This window comes from Bubalus bubalis, chromosome 24, assembly GCF_019923935.1.
Source record: "Bubalus bubalis isolate 160015118507 breed Murrah chromosome 24, NDDB_SH_1, whole genome shotgun sequence".
Taxonomy (NCBI): domain Eukaryota; kingdom Metazoa; phylum Chordata; class Mammalia; order Artiodactyla; family Bovidae; genus Bubalus; species Bubalus bubalis.
This window is the reverse complement of record NC_059180.1, coordinates 24,916,683-24,933,028: the sequence shown is the minus strand read 5'-3', so window position 1 is coordinate 24,933,028 and position 16,346 is coordinate 24,916,683. Positions and strand designations below refer to the sequence as shown.

Below are 16,346 nucleotides of genomic sequence, written 5' to 3'. Positions count from 1 at the left end.
GAGCAAATACTGTTGAGAAAAGACTTGCTTGACGTAGGTGGGATTGCCACAAATCTTCAACTTGTAAAAAAGAAAACATCTACAGCTTCTAAGTGCAATAAAGTGAAGCACAATAAAACAAGGTGTACCTGCATCTCATCCTGTCAGTAAAATAAGCATGATAACGGCACCTATTTCATGGTGTTAGGAGGATGCAGCTAGAGGATCACTTCTGAAAGGGCTTAGCAAAGCGCCTGTTTTGCAGCAAGGGCTCAGTGTGTGTTACTCTTAATAAATAATGCTGGATGTTTCATTTTCCTAAGATTGTGTACTCCTCAAGGTCAGGAACTCAGATTTTTCGTTCTTGTGGCTACCGTCACTACCTCAACTGTCTGAAAGAGTGCTGTCCAATAGAACTTCCACAGATGGGTATTGAGCACTTGAAATGTGATCAGTGCAACCTTGGAACTGAATTTTTTGTTTTGCTTCTGATAAGTTCTGATAAGCTAACACAGCTGCATGTGGCTAATGACCACTATATTGGACAGTGCAGGTCAATAAATGTTGAATGGAGAAAAGACTGAATGTGCCGGTATATTGGACTAGGTAGCGGGAGAGGGTGATGAGTTGAGAGAAGTGGAAAATTCAAAGAAAGAAGAGAATAATGGACTCAGAGGTGATAGATATCTATTTGACCATAAAAATAGATGAAATAGATCTCCAGTCTATTTCAACTCCTACCCAATGCTTGAATTCCTTCTCCCATATTGCATTATACCAGAAAAATCTTTTTCATCTTGAATGTTTTCCTTGTAATGTCTGCCTCTTGGTCCTTACCCTCCTGGTGCTGTGATCCAAGTTGCTAATCACAGTACCATTATGAAAACACTCAAATGTCAATAGAAGGTTGTTATTGCGGCTGTCTTTTCCCAGGAGTGTGCCCTTCTCCAGGGCAAACAGCTCTTCACAATGCAATTGACTAGTGGTGTTTGTTGGGGAAGCTGCTCAACAACTCAAAGAGGGGATAATCCTTGTACCTACCTCACAGGGCTGTTGTGAGGATGGCTTAAGATGACATATGCAAAGGTGCCTGGCACAGTGCCTGGCATTTACAAAGTGCTCAATAAATGTCCTGATATTGACAAAGAAGCATACTTTGCATTTGTTTTAGAATCATGGAATTTATTTTTGTCACACAGGCCTGTAGCAAGAAGGTAAAGACAGAAGTGTTTTCTTGCTCTCAAAAGCAGCTAATTTGATGTCACTTAGAAAGTGGTAGAGTTACAAATATAAGTTAATGAGGTCAAAGATGGTGAGTGTATATACACAGGCCCTGAAATGATTGTTATAACATGGATGATAGATCCAGTTTCTTAAAACAAACATTCTAACAAATGTAATTTTCTATAACAAACATAGTAAATTCAGTTTCTCGCAGCAAACATGAAAAGCAGGCTTGTTTGAGGTTAAGTATTATATTTTGTTAGGATATCTCCATTTAAAAAGCAAATCATCACACCTAACAGAACTGTCAGAAACTCAATTTCAAGAAAATGAGATTAGGTGTTAAGACCTTTATTCTATCTGGCTAGTCCTGTGCGTGTGTGTGTCTGTACGATGACTTACTTTCAATATTCTTCAGTTTTCTCATCTTTCCAGTGACAGCTAATCCAGGGCTTTTTATTTTCAAAAGCACCTGTATTAATATCAATAAACATCTTTCCTGCTAAGGCTTCACATTAAATCTTGTGATTGCCTATGACTTAATGATTTTTAACTATGGTTTTAGCCAAGACTGAGTCAAATTATTTGCAGCTTCAGTTCAGTTTAGTTCAGTCGCTCAGTCGTGTCCGACTCTTTGTGACCCCATGAATCACAGCACACCAGGCCTCCCTGTCCATCAACAACTCCTGGAGTTCACTCACACTCATGTCCATTGAGTCGGTGATGCCATCCAGCCATCTCATCCTCTGTCGTCCCCTTCTCCTCCTGCCCCCAATCCCTCCCAGCATCAGGGTCTTTTCCAATGAGTCAACTCTTCACATGAGGTGGCCAAAGATCGGAGTTTCAGCTTTAGCAATGAACACCCAGGACTGATCTCCTTTAGAATGGACTGGTTGGATCTCCTTGCAGTCCAAGGGACTCTCAAGAGTCTTCTCCAACACCACAGTTCAAAAGCATCAATTCTTCTGCGCTCAGCTTTCTTCACAGTCCAACTCTCACATCCATACATGACCACTGGAAAAACCCTAGTCTTGACTAGACAGACCTTTGTTGGCAAAATAATGTCTCTGCTTTTGAATATGCTGTCTAGATTGGTCATAACTTTCCTTCCAAGGAGTAAGCGTCTTTTAATTTCATGGCTGCAATCACCATCTGCAGTGATTTTGGAGCCCCCCAAAATAAAGTCTGACACTGTTTCCACTGTTGCCCCCATCTATTCCCCATGAAGTGATGGGACCAGATGCCATGATCTTCGTTTTCTGAATGTTGAGTTTTGAGCCAACTTTTTCACTCTCTCCTTTCACTTTCATCATGAGACTTTTGAGTTCCTCTTCACTTTCTGCCATAAGGGTGGTGTCATCTGCATATCTGAGGTTATTGATATTTCTCCCGGCAATCTTGATTCCAGCTTATGCTTCTTCCAGCCCAGCGTTTCTCATGATGTACTCTGCATTTAAGTTAAATAAGCAGGGTGACAATATACAGCCTTGACGTACTCCTTTCCTATTTGGAACCAGTCTGTTGTTCCATGTCCAGTTCTAACTGTTGCTTCCTGACCTGCATATAGGTTTCTCGAGGCAGGTCAGGTGGTCTGGTATTCCCATCTCTTTCAGAATTTTCCACAGTTGATTGTGATCCACACAGTCAAAGGCTTTGGCATAGTCAATAAAGCAGAAATAGATGTTTTTCTGGAACTCTTGCTTTTTTGATGATCCAGCAGATGTTGGCAATTTGATCTCTGGTTCCTCTGCCTTTTCTAAAACCGGCTTGAACATCTGGAAGTTCATGGTTCACGTACTGCTGAAGCCTGGCATGGAGAGTTTTGAGCATATTACTTTACTAGCATACGAGATGAGTGCAGTTGTGCAGTATTTGGAGCTTACAGTCTTCTATTCTGATATTGCTGTTATTATCATTGCCATTGGCATCCTCATTATTGCCGTTAGTTCATCATTCCAAAGATATTCGCTGGCCTCAGCTCTCAATGCTGTTGTGAAACCAGGTCCCTTCATGTCACCTGCTAGGTAACAACATGGACCAGTTCTGAGTCAGTGCTTGTTCCCCCAGCACAGCCGCTGAGCAGCTGGAGAAAAATGGCAGCAGATGGCTTGTCAGCAGTGCTTATCAGGCAGCATCCATCAACGCCTTCTCACGTTGCCTACGTGTGCTGGTCCTCAGTGTTTCCTCCACTCCTCTGACTTGGTGAAACCATTTGACAGGTGGAGAAGGCATTCACTGAGACTAGGCAGGTGATCAGGAGTAGGGAGAGAATCCTCCAACTTGCAAATACCAGCAGACAGATTTGTGTCTGCATACACGGAAGAAGTATTTATCTCGCTTCCCACACAGCTCAGCCCTGCATCTGTGCTTTGGTACCTTCCGCTTGGTGTCCTCGGATCCTCCTCTATCACTCATCTCTCCTACATCTTTAACTCCACTGCTGGCTTTTCCCTCCAAGCATCCTGTAGTCAGTTGGCTTGGGGAAAGCCTCTGCCTTGGCCCCTGTCGTCTTCTAGCTCTTGTGTGTCCCTCATGCCCTCACAGCTAAACTTCCAAAAAGAGCTCTTGTTTGCAGTGCCACCAGAAGTGGGGTCTGGCTACTCATCACTCAAAAGCCAACAAAGAGGCAAGTTTGGTGGAAAGGAAAGTATGCTTTATTTTGGATGCTGTCAACCAGTGGGTGGGGGATGGGGGGTGGTGGGGGAGGCAGACTCCTGTCCGAAGGCCAACTCCCTACCTCTGCCCCCCGACCCCTGCCCAACCAGTAGGCTGAGGGAGAGGGCTACATGCAGAAATAGCACAATCAGCTGTGACAGTCATCTTGAAATTGGTCATCAGTGGTCAGGCCGGGATCATCTTGACTGTTTAGTAGAGTACAGTTAATCTTCAGTTCCAGGATCGGTTTGTTCCCGTTTGCTTGAGGTCAGTTCTTAGAATTGTGGCAGCTTATGGCTACAGTCTGGTCATCATATAGTTAACTTCTTCCCCTGCGTGGTGGGTATATCAGTACTTGTAAGACAGCTTACAGGATATGGGTCAGAATATTATCTATAGTCCTTCTTGAGATGGAACTAAAGGTCCCTGACTACGCTTAATGACTAAACCATTATTATTTAGTTTTGTTGGACTGCTTTCCTCTGTTTCTGCATTTTCTCACTTCTCTGATTATTCTTTGGCTAAAGTTTGTCCACAAACAGAAGGAAAGTGGAGGACATGGTGGGCTAAGACCATAGGGTCTTGCTTGATTTCAAAAGCTCATTCGCTGTCATTCCCATTCCTCTATAAACCCATCAGCTCCTATTTCACGGCTCTGATGAAATCGTTCTCATATGTCAGTCATCATATCTACCCATGTTGGGCCAGGCATTGACCCCAGGCACTGTTCAAGACACCAACAATTATTTTCCATCATAGACTGCCAGTTCAGAAATCAGCAGTTCATCTTATATGCGTCCCTTTCACTTTTCATGGTCCCTGCATTGATTCTCTAATCCCTATAGATCCTACTGACTCCACATCTCCTGTGAGCCCCAACGCCCCACCCCGTGGTTCTCATGGGCCCTTACCACTGCCTGTTTAGATCACTGCTGTAGCTTTATAATTGGGAAGGGCTTCCTTCCAGACTATCTTTCCACAAGCTCTCTCAAAATCTGATCACATCATCCGATGACCTAGAATGATTATCACAGCTTTCATGGTGAATATAAACTTTTTAGCTTAACATCTAAGCCCTTTAATAATTTGGTCTCAGACTTCCCTGGTGGCTCAGTGGTAAAGAATCCACCAGCCAGGGCAGGAGGCATGGGTTCGATCCCTGATTGAACATGTGGGAAGATCCCACATGCTGTGGAGCAAGTAAGCCCATGAGCCACAACTGTTGAGCCCATGCTCTAGAGCCTGGAAGCCACAACTACTGAGCCCACGTGCCACAACCACCGAAGCACATGGGCCCAAGAGCCCGAGCTCCACAACAACAGAAGCCACCACGATGAGAGGCCAGCGCCCCGCAACCAGAGTGTAGCCCCTGCTCACTGCAACTAGAGAAAAGCCCTCGAAGCAACAAAGACCCAGCCAATAATAAATAAATAAAATAAAAAAACAATAATTTGGTCTCTGTCTCTCTTTATTTAGGTTCATCACCTACCATTTATCCAAATCATCCTAATGGTTAACATCTACAGAGCTGCCCTTTATGTGCCAGGCACTGTGCTAGGTGCTTGATTTTCCTCTTGTCTAAACCTCATAGCAACTTGGTGGTTTAAACAGATAAGGAAATTGAGGCATAGAGAGCTTAAACTTGCCCCAAGTAAGTGGTGGAATCAGGCTCCAACTCAGATATGTGCAACACTCAAGTTTAAGCCCTTAAGCAACACGCCAGCGTGGTTCGAAGTGTAGAACTGCGGCACCTACGTCACAGTCTCCCAGATACTTGCTACCGTGCAAATTCCTTCGGTGTGATGACTCACCCCTATTCCTTGGGGGTGAGTCCCTAAGCTCTGCATTTTAAATAAGCTCTCTTGGCAAGTGACTAAGCCCCAGTACCACTGTCCTGTGCTGTGTACCTTTAGCCATAGGAAACCATGCCTTCCAACACACCATGCTGTTCCATTCCTCTGAGCCTTTGCACAAGCTTTGCCTCTCATGGGACAATCTCTGCTTTCTTCTATCTTTATCTTTTAAGACCCAAGCCCAAGTGACCTCTCTTCTGGAAAGCCTTCTGTTATTCTTCACACTGATTTTGAAGCCTCTTCTTGGTGCTTCCTTAGTGCAGCCCTCTACAACATTGCTTTCACACCTCATAACCGCTGACTCTTACCACCCATCCCCTCACCAAACAAGCTCATCTGCCGTCTTCATCTGTCCCTCCAGCACCTTGCTCAGCCCCTCACCAGTGTGTGCTAGCCAAGTGTTCACTGGATTCACTTCCAGCCTCCACCTTCCTGGTTCATCCGTTTCCAGTAGGCCACTGTTCGGGAACATTGCATTTTAATGGCTGTTTCAGTTAGAAACATGTTCAGCTGCAAATCACAGAAAGCCCCACCAGTAGTGGCCTGAGCAATAAAGACATTTCATTATGTCACATCCCTGGAGCATGGCAGGGTGGGGAGCAGGTTCCAATTTGAGCGCAAGGGTTCTGTTCCACCAACAGAGTTACAGGCTGTTTCTGCTCTGCCTCTTGCATAATGTTGCCTTTGTTCTGTAAAATGAACATCTAATTTTACTTGTTCTTGGATTACTGTTTGTTTAACAAACATATAATATCAAATTCCCCTAACCAATTTCAGGTTCCCCCTGCTATCCAAAAGTAGAGAGTTCCTATGCAACCTTTCAGAAGCCAAAATGGCATAAAGTGAAGAAGTAATTATACCTTAGGTCACATCTTGCTAAAGGATGCATAAAATAAATCGAGAAAAAGCACAGTGTTCACAGAGAATTCATAGCTATGGCGGCTTAATGCTGAGTTCAGTGTAGTCCCAGGGAAGGAGCATGGCATCACCGACTTAATGGACATGAGTTTGGGTAAACTCCGGGAGTTGGCGATGGACAGGGAGGCCTGGTGTGCTGTGGTTCAGGGGGTCACAGAGTCGGACACGACTGAGCGACTGGACTGGACTGAACTGAACTCCACTGCTTGGGGCACACACTTCCTCTACAACAGTTCACTACACAACAAACTGTTCTTTTTCAGTTTTCACCTTTTCTCATAAAAACAACAATGCTCTTTGGACTAATTTTGGGTAGTGAACACAGGTAGGTCTTTTGTCAAAGTGAAGTGCATAAAGCAAACTTTCGAAAAGTGGGAGAGACCTGGAATCCAGTTTACAAGCTTAAGTAAAAGATTGTAAACATTTATACACATAATACACCTGATTTTCTTAAGAATTTCTAATGCCAAACCAGCAAATTTTTCTTCAGTTCTCTTTACAAAGTTAATCAAATTCATAAAGATTTCAATGTAAAAAGCATCAGTCTTAGGTCAATTGTATGTTTTAATTGAAATCACAAGGTGATAGCAGTGTTAAATTCTCAAATATGCCAAATTCTCTTAAACATTACAGAGGCTTGAAATAAAAAACACATCAGATTGTCCTGAAGCTAATTATTTTCCCATACTTCTGCAGAATCATAACTATATCTTTCATGGTTGTATGATGAAAAAGTTTGTATATTTTCCATCAAATTTCTGCTTGGGAAAAATAGAAATGGCAGATAAGTAATGATTAAAGAAATATAGATAAAAGTAAAATATAATTTTAAATATGTGTAAGATAGATTATACCTGAGAAGAACAGACAGGTCTAGGAGTATGAATTATTGTAAACCTTTTGGAGGGCAATTTGGCCCAAAATTTAAATCATTTTTTCATTTGAAAGCACAATTTCACATCTGAGAGTTAATCCTACAAAACCACCTCCTTTCTGATCGATGGTGTAATGTATAAAGATGCTTACAGCGGCATTGTAATAATGAAAAACTGGAAGCAATCTAAAAGCCCACTAAGTACACTGGTTGAATAAATGAGGCACATCATATAGTAGCAGCAATGGATCCTGGCACACAATGGGCTCTCATAAATACAGTGAATTGACCAAGAGTCAGAAGTAACTTGCTGTAGTATTTGCTTTGTTCATGCATTCATTGATTGCATCATTCATTCAGTTTCAGAATTCCCTGGTAGTCCAGTGGTTAAGACTTGGCACTTCTAATGCAGGGGCATGTGTTTAATGCCTGGTAGGGGAACTAAGATCCCGCATACTGTGCAGAATGGCCAACAGTTTTTCTTAAAAAAAAAAAAAAAGTATATTCATTCAGCTTCATATTCTTTGGGAATATGATGGTGAGCACAAACAGACCAGGTACATCCCTGCCCCCCCCCCAAAGAAAACCAGTCTATTAAAAGAGATATTCGATAATTTTTATAAATTTCAAATAAGAATAAGACGATATAAGCTTTGCAGAATAAGGACACGGTGTTTATCAGGGTCTATGTTTGGATGATTTGACCTAGTCTAGGAGATCTAAAGTAAATGAATGTATTTGTGAAATGTGTACAAATGTTAGTAAATGCATTGAAAAAGACTTGGATGAATCTATGCCAGTTCCAACAATAGATGTGAATTGTAATGGGATTAGGTGTGATAAGACATCTCTGTGTTATTTGGAATTTTTCTCACAATAAGCATGTATTGCTTTTGTAATCAAAGCTATAAATATATGCTATGTTGTGCTTTGTCACTCAGCCGTGTCTGTCTCTTTGTGACCCCATGGACTGAAGCCAGCCAGGCTCCTCTGTCCATGGGGATTCTCCAGGCAAGAATACTGGACTGGGTTGCCATGCCCTCCTCCAGGGGATCTCCCCAACCCAAGGATTGAACCCAGGTCTCCCGCATTGCAGGCGGATTCTTTACCAGCTGAGCTACCGGGAAACCTGTAACTGTATATGTATCTTAAATCCAAACAAACAGTTTTTACACCACATTGGTGATTCTCAACGTGTTGGAGGATGACAGTGAATTTACATTTTGTGCTTGAGAAGAAAAAATAAAGTGGCAGAACTAGAGCTACTGTGGTGGGCAGAATTCTCAGATGGTCCCCAAGATTCCTGCCCCTAGTGCACATACCTCCCAGTTGTCCATTCAGATACTAATCCAGGGATTAGTGGCAAAGGATTTTATAGATCTAATTTAAGTGTATAATCTATTGAGATTATCTTTTTTTTCTAAATTGAATCTGTAGTTTTGTTTTTGGCTGCACCGTGCAGCTTATGGAATCTTAGTTCCCCTGGCCAGGGATTGAACCCAGAGCCCTGGCACTGGAAGCTCAGAGTCCTCACCACTGAACCACCAGGGAATTCCCTCAATTGACTCTAAACTGGGGAGATGATTGTAGGTGGGCCTGGCTTAATCAGGTGAGTCTTTAAAAGAAGTCAGATTCAAGCAGAAGAGACTTCTGCTTGCTTTGAAGAAGCAAATAACCGTGAGTGAGCTATTGTGGCAAGGATCTGAGGGTAGCAAGCCTCTAGAAGCTGAGAGCAGTTTTCATAACAACCCAAAAGAAAACTGGGACTTCAGACCTGAATCCACAAGAAACTGAATCCCACCAACCGTCAGTGAACTTGGAAGAGGACTCCAGCTGTCAGATGAGATCACAGTCATGGCTCACACCTTGATTTCAACCTGATGAAACCCTGACCCTCGGGAAGTGTGAGATAATAAATCTGCATTATTTAAAGTTGCTATAAGTTTGTGGTAGTTTGTTACACAGCACTAGAGACCTATTAAATTGCTAATAACCTGCATCCTGATGTACTTGTTCCCAATCTGATACCTAAGAGTTAAAAAAAAAAAAGTTGAGAATTTCTCTACTACTTGATAAGGAACTGCTGCTGCTAAGTCACTTCAGTCATGTCCAACTCTGTGCGACCCCATAGACGGCAGCCCACCAGGCTCCCTGTCCCTGGGATTCTCCAGGCAAGAACACTGGAGTGGGTTGCCATTTCCTTCTCCAATGCAGGAAAGTGAAAAGTGAAAGTGAAGTTTCTCAGTCGTGTCTGACTCCTAGCTACCCCATGGACTGCAGCCCACCAGGCTCCTCCGTCCATGGGATTTTCCAGGCAAAGAGTACTGGAGTGGGGTGCCATAAGGAACTAGATGATGGAATAAAATTTGCCTCCAGTACAACTGCATCAGTTCCATCTTACCCAGAAATTTTGTTTTCTCTCATCACTACAAAGCAACTATGCGACTGCCTTTGAAACACTGACCTTTCCAGAAATATTTTACCAGTCTTTCCTTTAGGGGCAGAACTAATACAGCCATGGGCATTTTCTGTTTCAGCAATAGCTGTCGTAGTACTTGTGCGGAATGTTCTTTGCATTGAGCTCCGCAGCAGGTTAACTGTGATCAGTCTTGAAACCTGGCAATCATTCTCCATCTCACTGCATGTTAGAATCAGCTGACGACTATAAAAATACTGATCTTCTGATTCTTGGCTCAGACCTATTGGAATAAAAAATTCTGGGGTTGGGCAAAGACATTGGCATTTTCAAAGAGCTACCAGGTGATTCTAATGTATAGCAAAGATGGAAACTTAATGGAGCTTACAGTAGGACCTCTCCAACTTTAGTTTCATTATATATATATATTATATGTATACATGTATAATATATATATAATTTTTATTTATTTATTTTTGTCTGTGCTGGGTCTCCGTTGTTACCTGAGGGCTTTCTCTACTTGCAGTGAGCAGGGGCTACTCCCCCGTTGCAGTTGCACACACTTAATAATTGTGGCACACGGGCTTAGTTGCCTCAAGGTGTGTGGAATCTTCCCAGATCAGGGATCGAACCTCTGTCTCCTGCCCTGGTGAGCAGATTCTTTACCACTGAGCCATCAGGGAAGCCCCTTAGCTATGTTTTTAACTCCCCAGGAATGCTGATGCTGCTGGTCTGTGGGCAATGCTTTGACTAGCAAGGGTTTATGGGATTGCTTTTCTAGCTGTGTGCCCTGATCTGGCAGTCTTAACTTCACGCCCATCCCCAGAAATGCCTAAGATGGCTCATCTTGCTCTGTCTCTTTTATTCTGCCCTCCTATACACAACATTCTCTTCTTCCTTTTCTCCCCTCTCCTTCCTGTATGCCGTTGGTGTCTTCCCTGAGCCATGCTCTTCATTTTCTTCCTCTTTTATCCCTTGTCGTGAGCATAACTTGGGGGGCAAAATCTAAATCTACCTGCTTAGGAAGAGCCTCAAACTCTTACATAAAGCCTAGACTCTTTCATGCAAGAGAAGAATCATTTCTCACTCATTTAAATAAACACCCTGTTTGTTGTTTTTTCACTTTTGTAAACCACTAACCAAAATAAAATTTAAGAATATTTTATTCAGAGGAAACGAAATTACATCAAGCTTTAATGAAGTATGGAATTGAGGGTCTTTTTTTTTTTTTTTTTTTCCCTCCACTCCCTGCAGAGTATGAAGCTGAGCTTCCTCCCTTTCCTGAAGGATATAAAGTCAAACAAGATGCTGTGGTTACTGTGAGTATCACCTGGGCCCCAACCTAACTGAAAGGTTCTAACTGGAGAACAGCATTGACAACTGGTGAGCATCAGACAGTGTCATGAATCGGGAAGTGGGGAAAGGAAAGGCCCTGGAACCAGAACCAGAAGTGGCCAGTCCCGCCTCTGCTGCTTAAAGGGCATCACACAACCACTCTGAGTCTCAGTTTCTGCGTCCGTTAAATGGAGCAGGTCATCCTTGACTGACTCATAGGGCCTTTGTAGGGCTCAAATGAGATCCTAGATGCGGAAGCCCTTTCCAGTGAATTCAGTGTCACTTCCATGTTGGGGACAGTGTTGCAGATGGAGCAGATTTCTTTTTGCATAGCTGGGTGGGCTAAAATTGTACTAAGGAAGAGAGAGGGCCAAGGACAGGGCATCAGAAAGGGAGGCCCCAAGGCAATATTGATGCTTCCCTTATAGCTCATTCAGTAAAGAATATGCCCACAGTGCAGGAGACTCAGGTTCAATCCCTGGGTTGGGAAGAGCCCCTGGAGAAGGAAATGGCAACCTACTCCAGTATCCTTGCCTGGAAAATCTCATGGACAGAGGAGCTTCGTGGGCTGCAGTCCATGGGGTCGCAAAGAGTCGGGCACGACTGAGTGACTAACACTTACTTAAGGCAATACACTTGGGAATAAAATAGGTCTTAATGGAGTTTAAAATAAAAAGGTAAGGCTATGAGGGATGAGCAGTGTCACTGGAATGGGTCCAAAACCTAATCTCTAGACTTCTAGTATCACACTACAGCTGCCCCTGTTAGAAATTCTGTGTCTAAGAACTTCCATGGCCTGTGATTTTTCCTTTTTCCTTGCATCCTGTTCTTGCTTTATGGATGCAGTGCTTTTTCAAGTTTCTCTCCAAATACTAATTGCAGTTCTCTTCCCTGAATTATTTGTGTCTCTTCAGGGTCAATTCTTCTTTATAGATCTTGATCTTTGTCTTTTATGCTGTTGATGTTCCTCACCTATGTAGAAAGTTCTGGTTTTTTAATTCAAAATTTAAAATACAGGCCTTGGTGGATTTTTCTACAAAGAGGCAGGTTTTTTTGTTTTTTTTTTTTTTCCTGCCATACATATAGGTTTGTTTTCTGGATGGGTCACTTCTATGAATAGAAACACTGACTGGGAGCTCATGGTGGGTGATTGTCCTCTGGAGGACTTTTCTTCAAGGTTGACAGGCAGGGAGTCCCTATTTGGGGACTGAGCTGGGAGCCTCCAAATCAATGTTGAGGTTTGTGTTTTTTTTTGTTTTTTTTTTTTAATCTTTTGACTGCCGACCTGGCACTCTGAGTAGTTGTACTCTTTCCCAGGCTGCTTGTTTAAACTGTTTACAAAAGATTCATTGGAAAGGAGGGAGAGCAAGATACAATGGGTTGCTGTGAATGTAGCGTCATGTATGCTGACGGGAGCAGGGGGAGGGGCGGCAGAGGGGCAGGCCAAGGAAACCCCAGCGGCATTTTCACCTAACCTCACCTGTATATTGTTTCCTTGCTCATCTCCACACTCTGTGGGGTGGAATTTCGGAGCACTGAAGCCGCTGAGCATTCTGGTGGGAACATGGACTCTTGCCTTCTGAGGGCAGTTTCCTCCTGTGGATTCTGAGCTGCCACTCCTCTCCATTACCTGACAACAGGTTTTATCCTGCTTCTTTTGAAATGTTTGAAGATGTCTCACCCACTGACAGCCCTCCTATTCTTTCTTGTTTAGTTGCTAAGACACGTCCGACTCTTAGCGACCCCATGGACTGCACCACACCAGGCTCCTCTGTCCTTCACCGTCTTCCAGAGTTTGATCAAACTCATGTCCCTCGGGTCGGTGATGCTGTCCAACCATCTCATTCTCTGTCACCCCTTTCTCCTCCTACCTTCAGTCTTTCCCAGCATCAGGGTCTTTCCCAGCGAGTCAATTCTTTGGATCAGGTGGCCAAAGTATTGGAGCTTCAGCTTCAACATCAGTCCTTCCAATGAAGATTTGGATTGATTTCTTTTGGGATTGACTGGTTTTATCTCCTTGTAGTCCAAGGGACTCTCAGGAGACTTCTCCAGCACCACAATTTGAAAGCATCAATTTTTTGGCACTCAGCCTTCTTTATGGTCCATCTCTCACATCCATACATGACTACTGGAAAAACCATAGCTTTGACTAGACCGACCTTTGTCAGCAAAGTGATGTTTCTTCTTTTTTGTTCTTTGTTAGGGGTTTATTTCTTGATTGTCATTTATAGGTGTCTTGGGAGGGAAGAGAGAGAAAGATTTGTGCTCAGTATGCCCCCTCGAATCTAAAGTCTGACACAGAATTTTATTCTTTGTTAGATTATAAAAGAAAATACAGTTATTTAAACAATATGAATTGATTCTCTCTCGCACCACCACCGCAGGCGTCGCCATTGGAGGAAATGGTTTTCCATGGCTTCAACGCAGAACACCTTTATCCAGTTCCTCGTTTAACCGTGGCCTCACAAGCATCCTGTTCTCAAGTGAAACGGGAAACAGTGGACCCAAAAACATGTACGTAAGGAAGTGAGATCTCAGGTCTATGGTTTGGGACTTGTAACTTTGGGAAATCATGGGGTGGGGACTGGGTGGACAGATAGAACTCAGGGAGACCACGTAATAAGAAAGAATGTGTTCTTATTTTAATTAAAGTGTCCTTTATTCCACTGATGTATCTTTAAGGTTGAAATGTATTAATATAAAGATGATCAATAACAAGCATAACTAGGTTCTACGTTAAATACAAAGGGGGAAAACGTACAGAGTAAAAGAAAATATCATGCTGTCTTGCTTGGTGTGCAGAAGCCAGAGACATAGGTGTCCTCGTCTTCCTCCCTGAGTTCCCATTCCTCCTCCCCGCTGGTGCCAGGCCCTCTCCTGCTGGCTTGTTCTGTTCCCTCAGCCAGTGTACTTTGGGCCTTGGCAACCACCATCACCGTGCCCTGAGGAGCCGAACCTCGTACCCTGCCCTGTTCCCCTGTGGCCTCAGTTCCCACCAGGCCCCTCTTGTGTATTTCCCTCCAGCTGAGCTGGGCCCCTGGCTGTGCCTGTGACCTCGACCCCGAGTGGGACCCGGTCTACAGCCCCACCGTACTCGGGGATATTTTAAGTTTCTTCAGTAATAGAGCCCAACTCAGCAGTCTGGAGTCAAATGTAACATTTATGGTCATGTTGTTTAATGGAGAGTACCTTTTTTTGGTTCAGAAGCAAATGTTCCTCCCAGATTAACTTGGGCCATTTGGGATTTGGGATGGGAATGTTTTGTTTTGTTTTTTTTTTAGGTTCCCCCAAAGAGTTTTTGGAAATGTTCATCTTTCCAGTTCTGCTGCCTGGAATGGCTAGCCTGCTTCACCAAGCAAAGAAAGAAAAATGTTTTGAGGTCAGTTGTTTTGTTTATTTCTAAATAATAATTCATTTTTATCAGATGGTAGCTCATTATACCATCAGGTGGTTGTTTTCAAAACAATCCCTTTGGGAGAGGAAGCCTGTGTTTTGGTCACTTACCCAGCTCCAGCCGGGACATCTAGCTGTGCACACACACGCACTGCCATCTCTCTGGCCGCCTGGCTATGGGGAGGTTTTCTGCTTTGCTTGGCCTCCCTGCCTGCCCTTCTCCTGGGCATTTGGCATCTGCCAGGTTTCTTGAGTTGCCTGCTTCTGTTAGGACAAGCCCATATTATAGCTCTCCTTACCTCTTATCTGGCTCCGGATTGACCTTCCTAGCTTGGGCCTCTTCCTACTCCACTTCATGCCAAATGCCACGAATGTACTTGCTTCTTGCCATGCTTCCCCTGGCGCACATCGAGTCCTCAGTGACCAGTCATTATCACGCTGTAGCTACTAGCTCTCTGTATGAATCAAGTTCCAATTCTGGTGCCCCCCCCCACATGAATACCCCAAAGTGAATACTCTTTTCTGCCATTGACAGGATACATTGGGTATGTGTGTTCGCTGCACAGGCCTAGAATTTTGGATGGCCTGCACGCAGAGAATAAAACAACAATTAGCGTTGATCAAGTGCTTGTTCTATGCTGGGAACTCTGCTGCAGCTGCTAAGTCACTTCAGTTGGGTCCAACTCTGTGTGACCTCATGGACTGCAGCCTACCAGGCTCCAGTCCATGGGATTTTCCAGGCAGGAGTACTGGAGTAGGGTGCCATTGCCTTCTCTGCTGGGAACTCGGCTAAGGGCTTAATCATCAATGACCTCATTTACTTCTCTCAACAGTCCTTTGAGGTTCCTCTAATTCATATCATCTGCATATTTGCAGATGAGAAAACAGTGGAATGGAGAGATTCAGAAAGTTGATCAAGGGTGAATAGCAGAGCTAGGATTCATATCCAGATCAAATGATTCAAAACGATGTTTTGAAATATTGGCCATAACTACAATGCAAACCCCAATCTGCCAGACAGATGTCTTTAAAGCATTCACAGTTGATGTTATCATCTGCTTGGTTGCCCTTCAGCATGGGATCTCTGTAAGAATAGGAGATATACTGTCCTGATAATTTTATATGTTGAAGAGAGAACATTCTCACATGCTCTAGCAAACACTCAATTTTGCTTTAGCACTGCCCCTCCTTGTCTTCATTCCTTAGCCTAATTCACTACAACTTGATCCATTCAGCATAACATTCCTTCTGACAGGCCTCACCATGACAGTTGTGTCTTTAATAGGAGAAGAAATGAATTATGAGGCATTGATCTGAAACCAGGCAGCGTACCTGTGAAGGAAGAGTTTAGGGCACACTGCTGGGCCATGGCACACCATTTGAGAACCATGGATCCACATAAGGAGGCCAAGACCCCTCAGCCTGTCTTTCAGGACCCTCCACAGGTTTTCCCCTCTTTCCTTCCAGCCTCATCACTCTCTGTTCTCCTTCCTGGATTATACCCTCCATTCCAGCAGATAGACCCACTTGGAGGTCCCTGTACCAGTCCCACACTTCTCTGAATATGTTCCTTCTTCTTTTTTTTTTTAGGAAAAAATCCCTGAGTTCTTATTCTCTGCATATTTAAGTTTTGCTTGTTTTTCCAAACTCAGGACTGTGGCTTCTCTTTCAGGCCTACTATTCCAAAACTGGAAGCAAT

The 16,346-nt window shown here is 43.6% G+C and overlaps 1 protein-coding gene across 6 annotated transcripts in view; it reads left to right on the top strand.

Annotated features, from left to right (window-relative positions):
- The window catches only part of IQCK (IQ motif containing K), a 152,823-nt gene that overhangs the window by 5,283 nt on the left and 131,194 nt on the right, over positions 1 to 16,346 (top strand). For 3 of the 6 annotated variants that reach the window (XM_025275258.3, XM_025275259.3, XM_025275257.3), the window contains exons 2-4: positions 11,174 to 11,238; positions 13,639 to 13,768; positions 14,536 to 14,633. In XM_025275258.3, coding sequence (XP_025131043.3) covers positions 11,174 to 11,238; positions 13,639 to 13,768; positions 14,536 to 14,633 — 293 coding nt within the window. Of the gene's footprint in view, positions 1 to 11,173; positions 11,303 to 13,638; positions 13,769 to 14,535; positions 14,634 to 16,346 lie in introns of those variants that run through there. The other 3 variants (XM_025275256.3, XM_044936047.2, XM_044936048.2) reach the window with 3 other exon arrangements.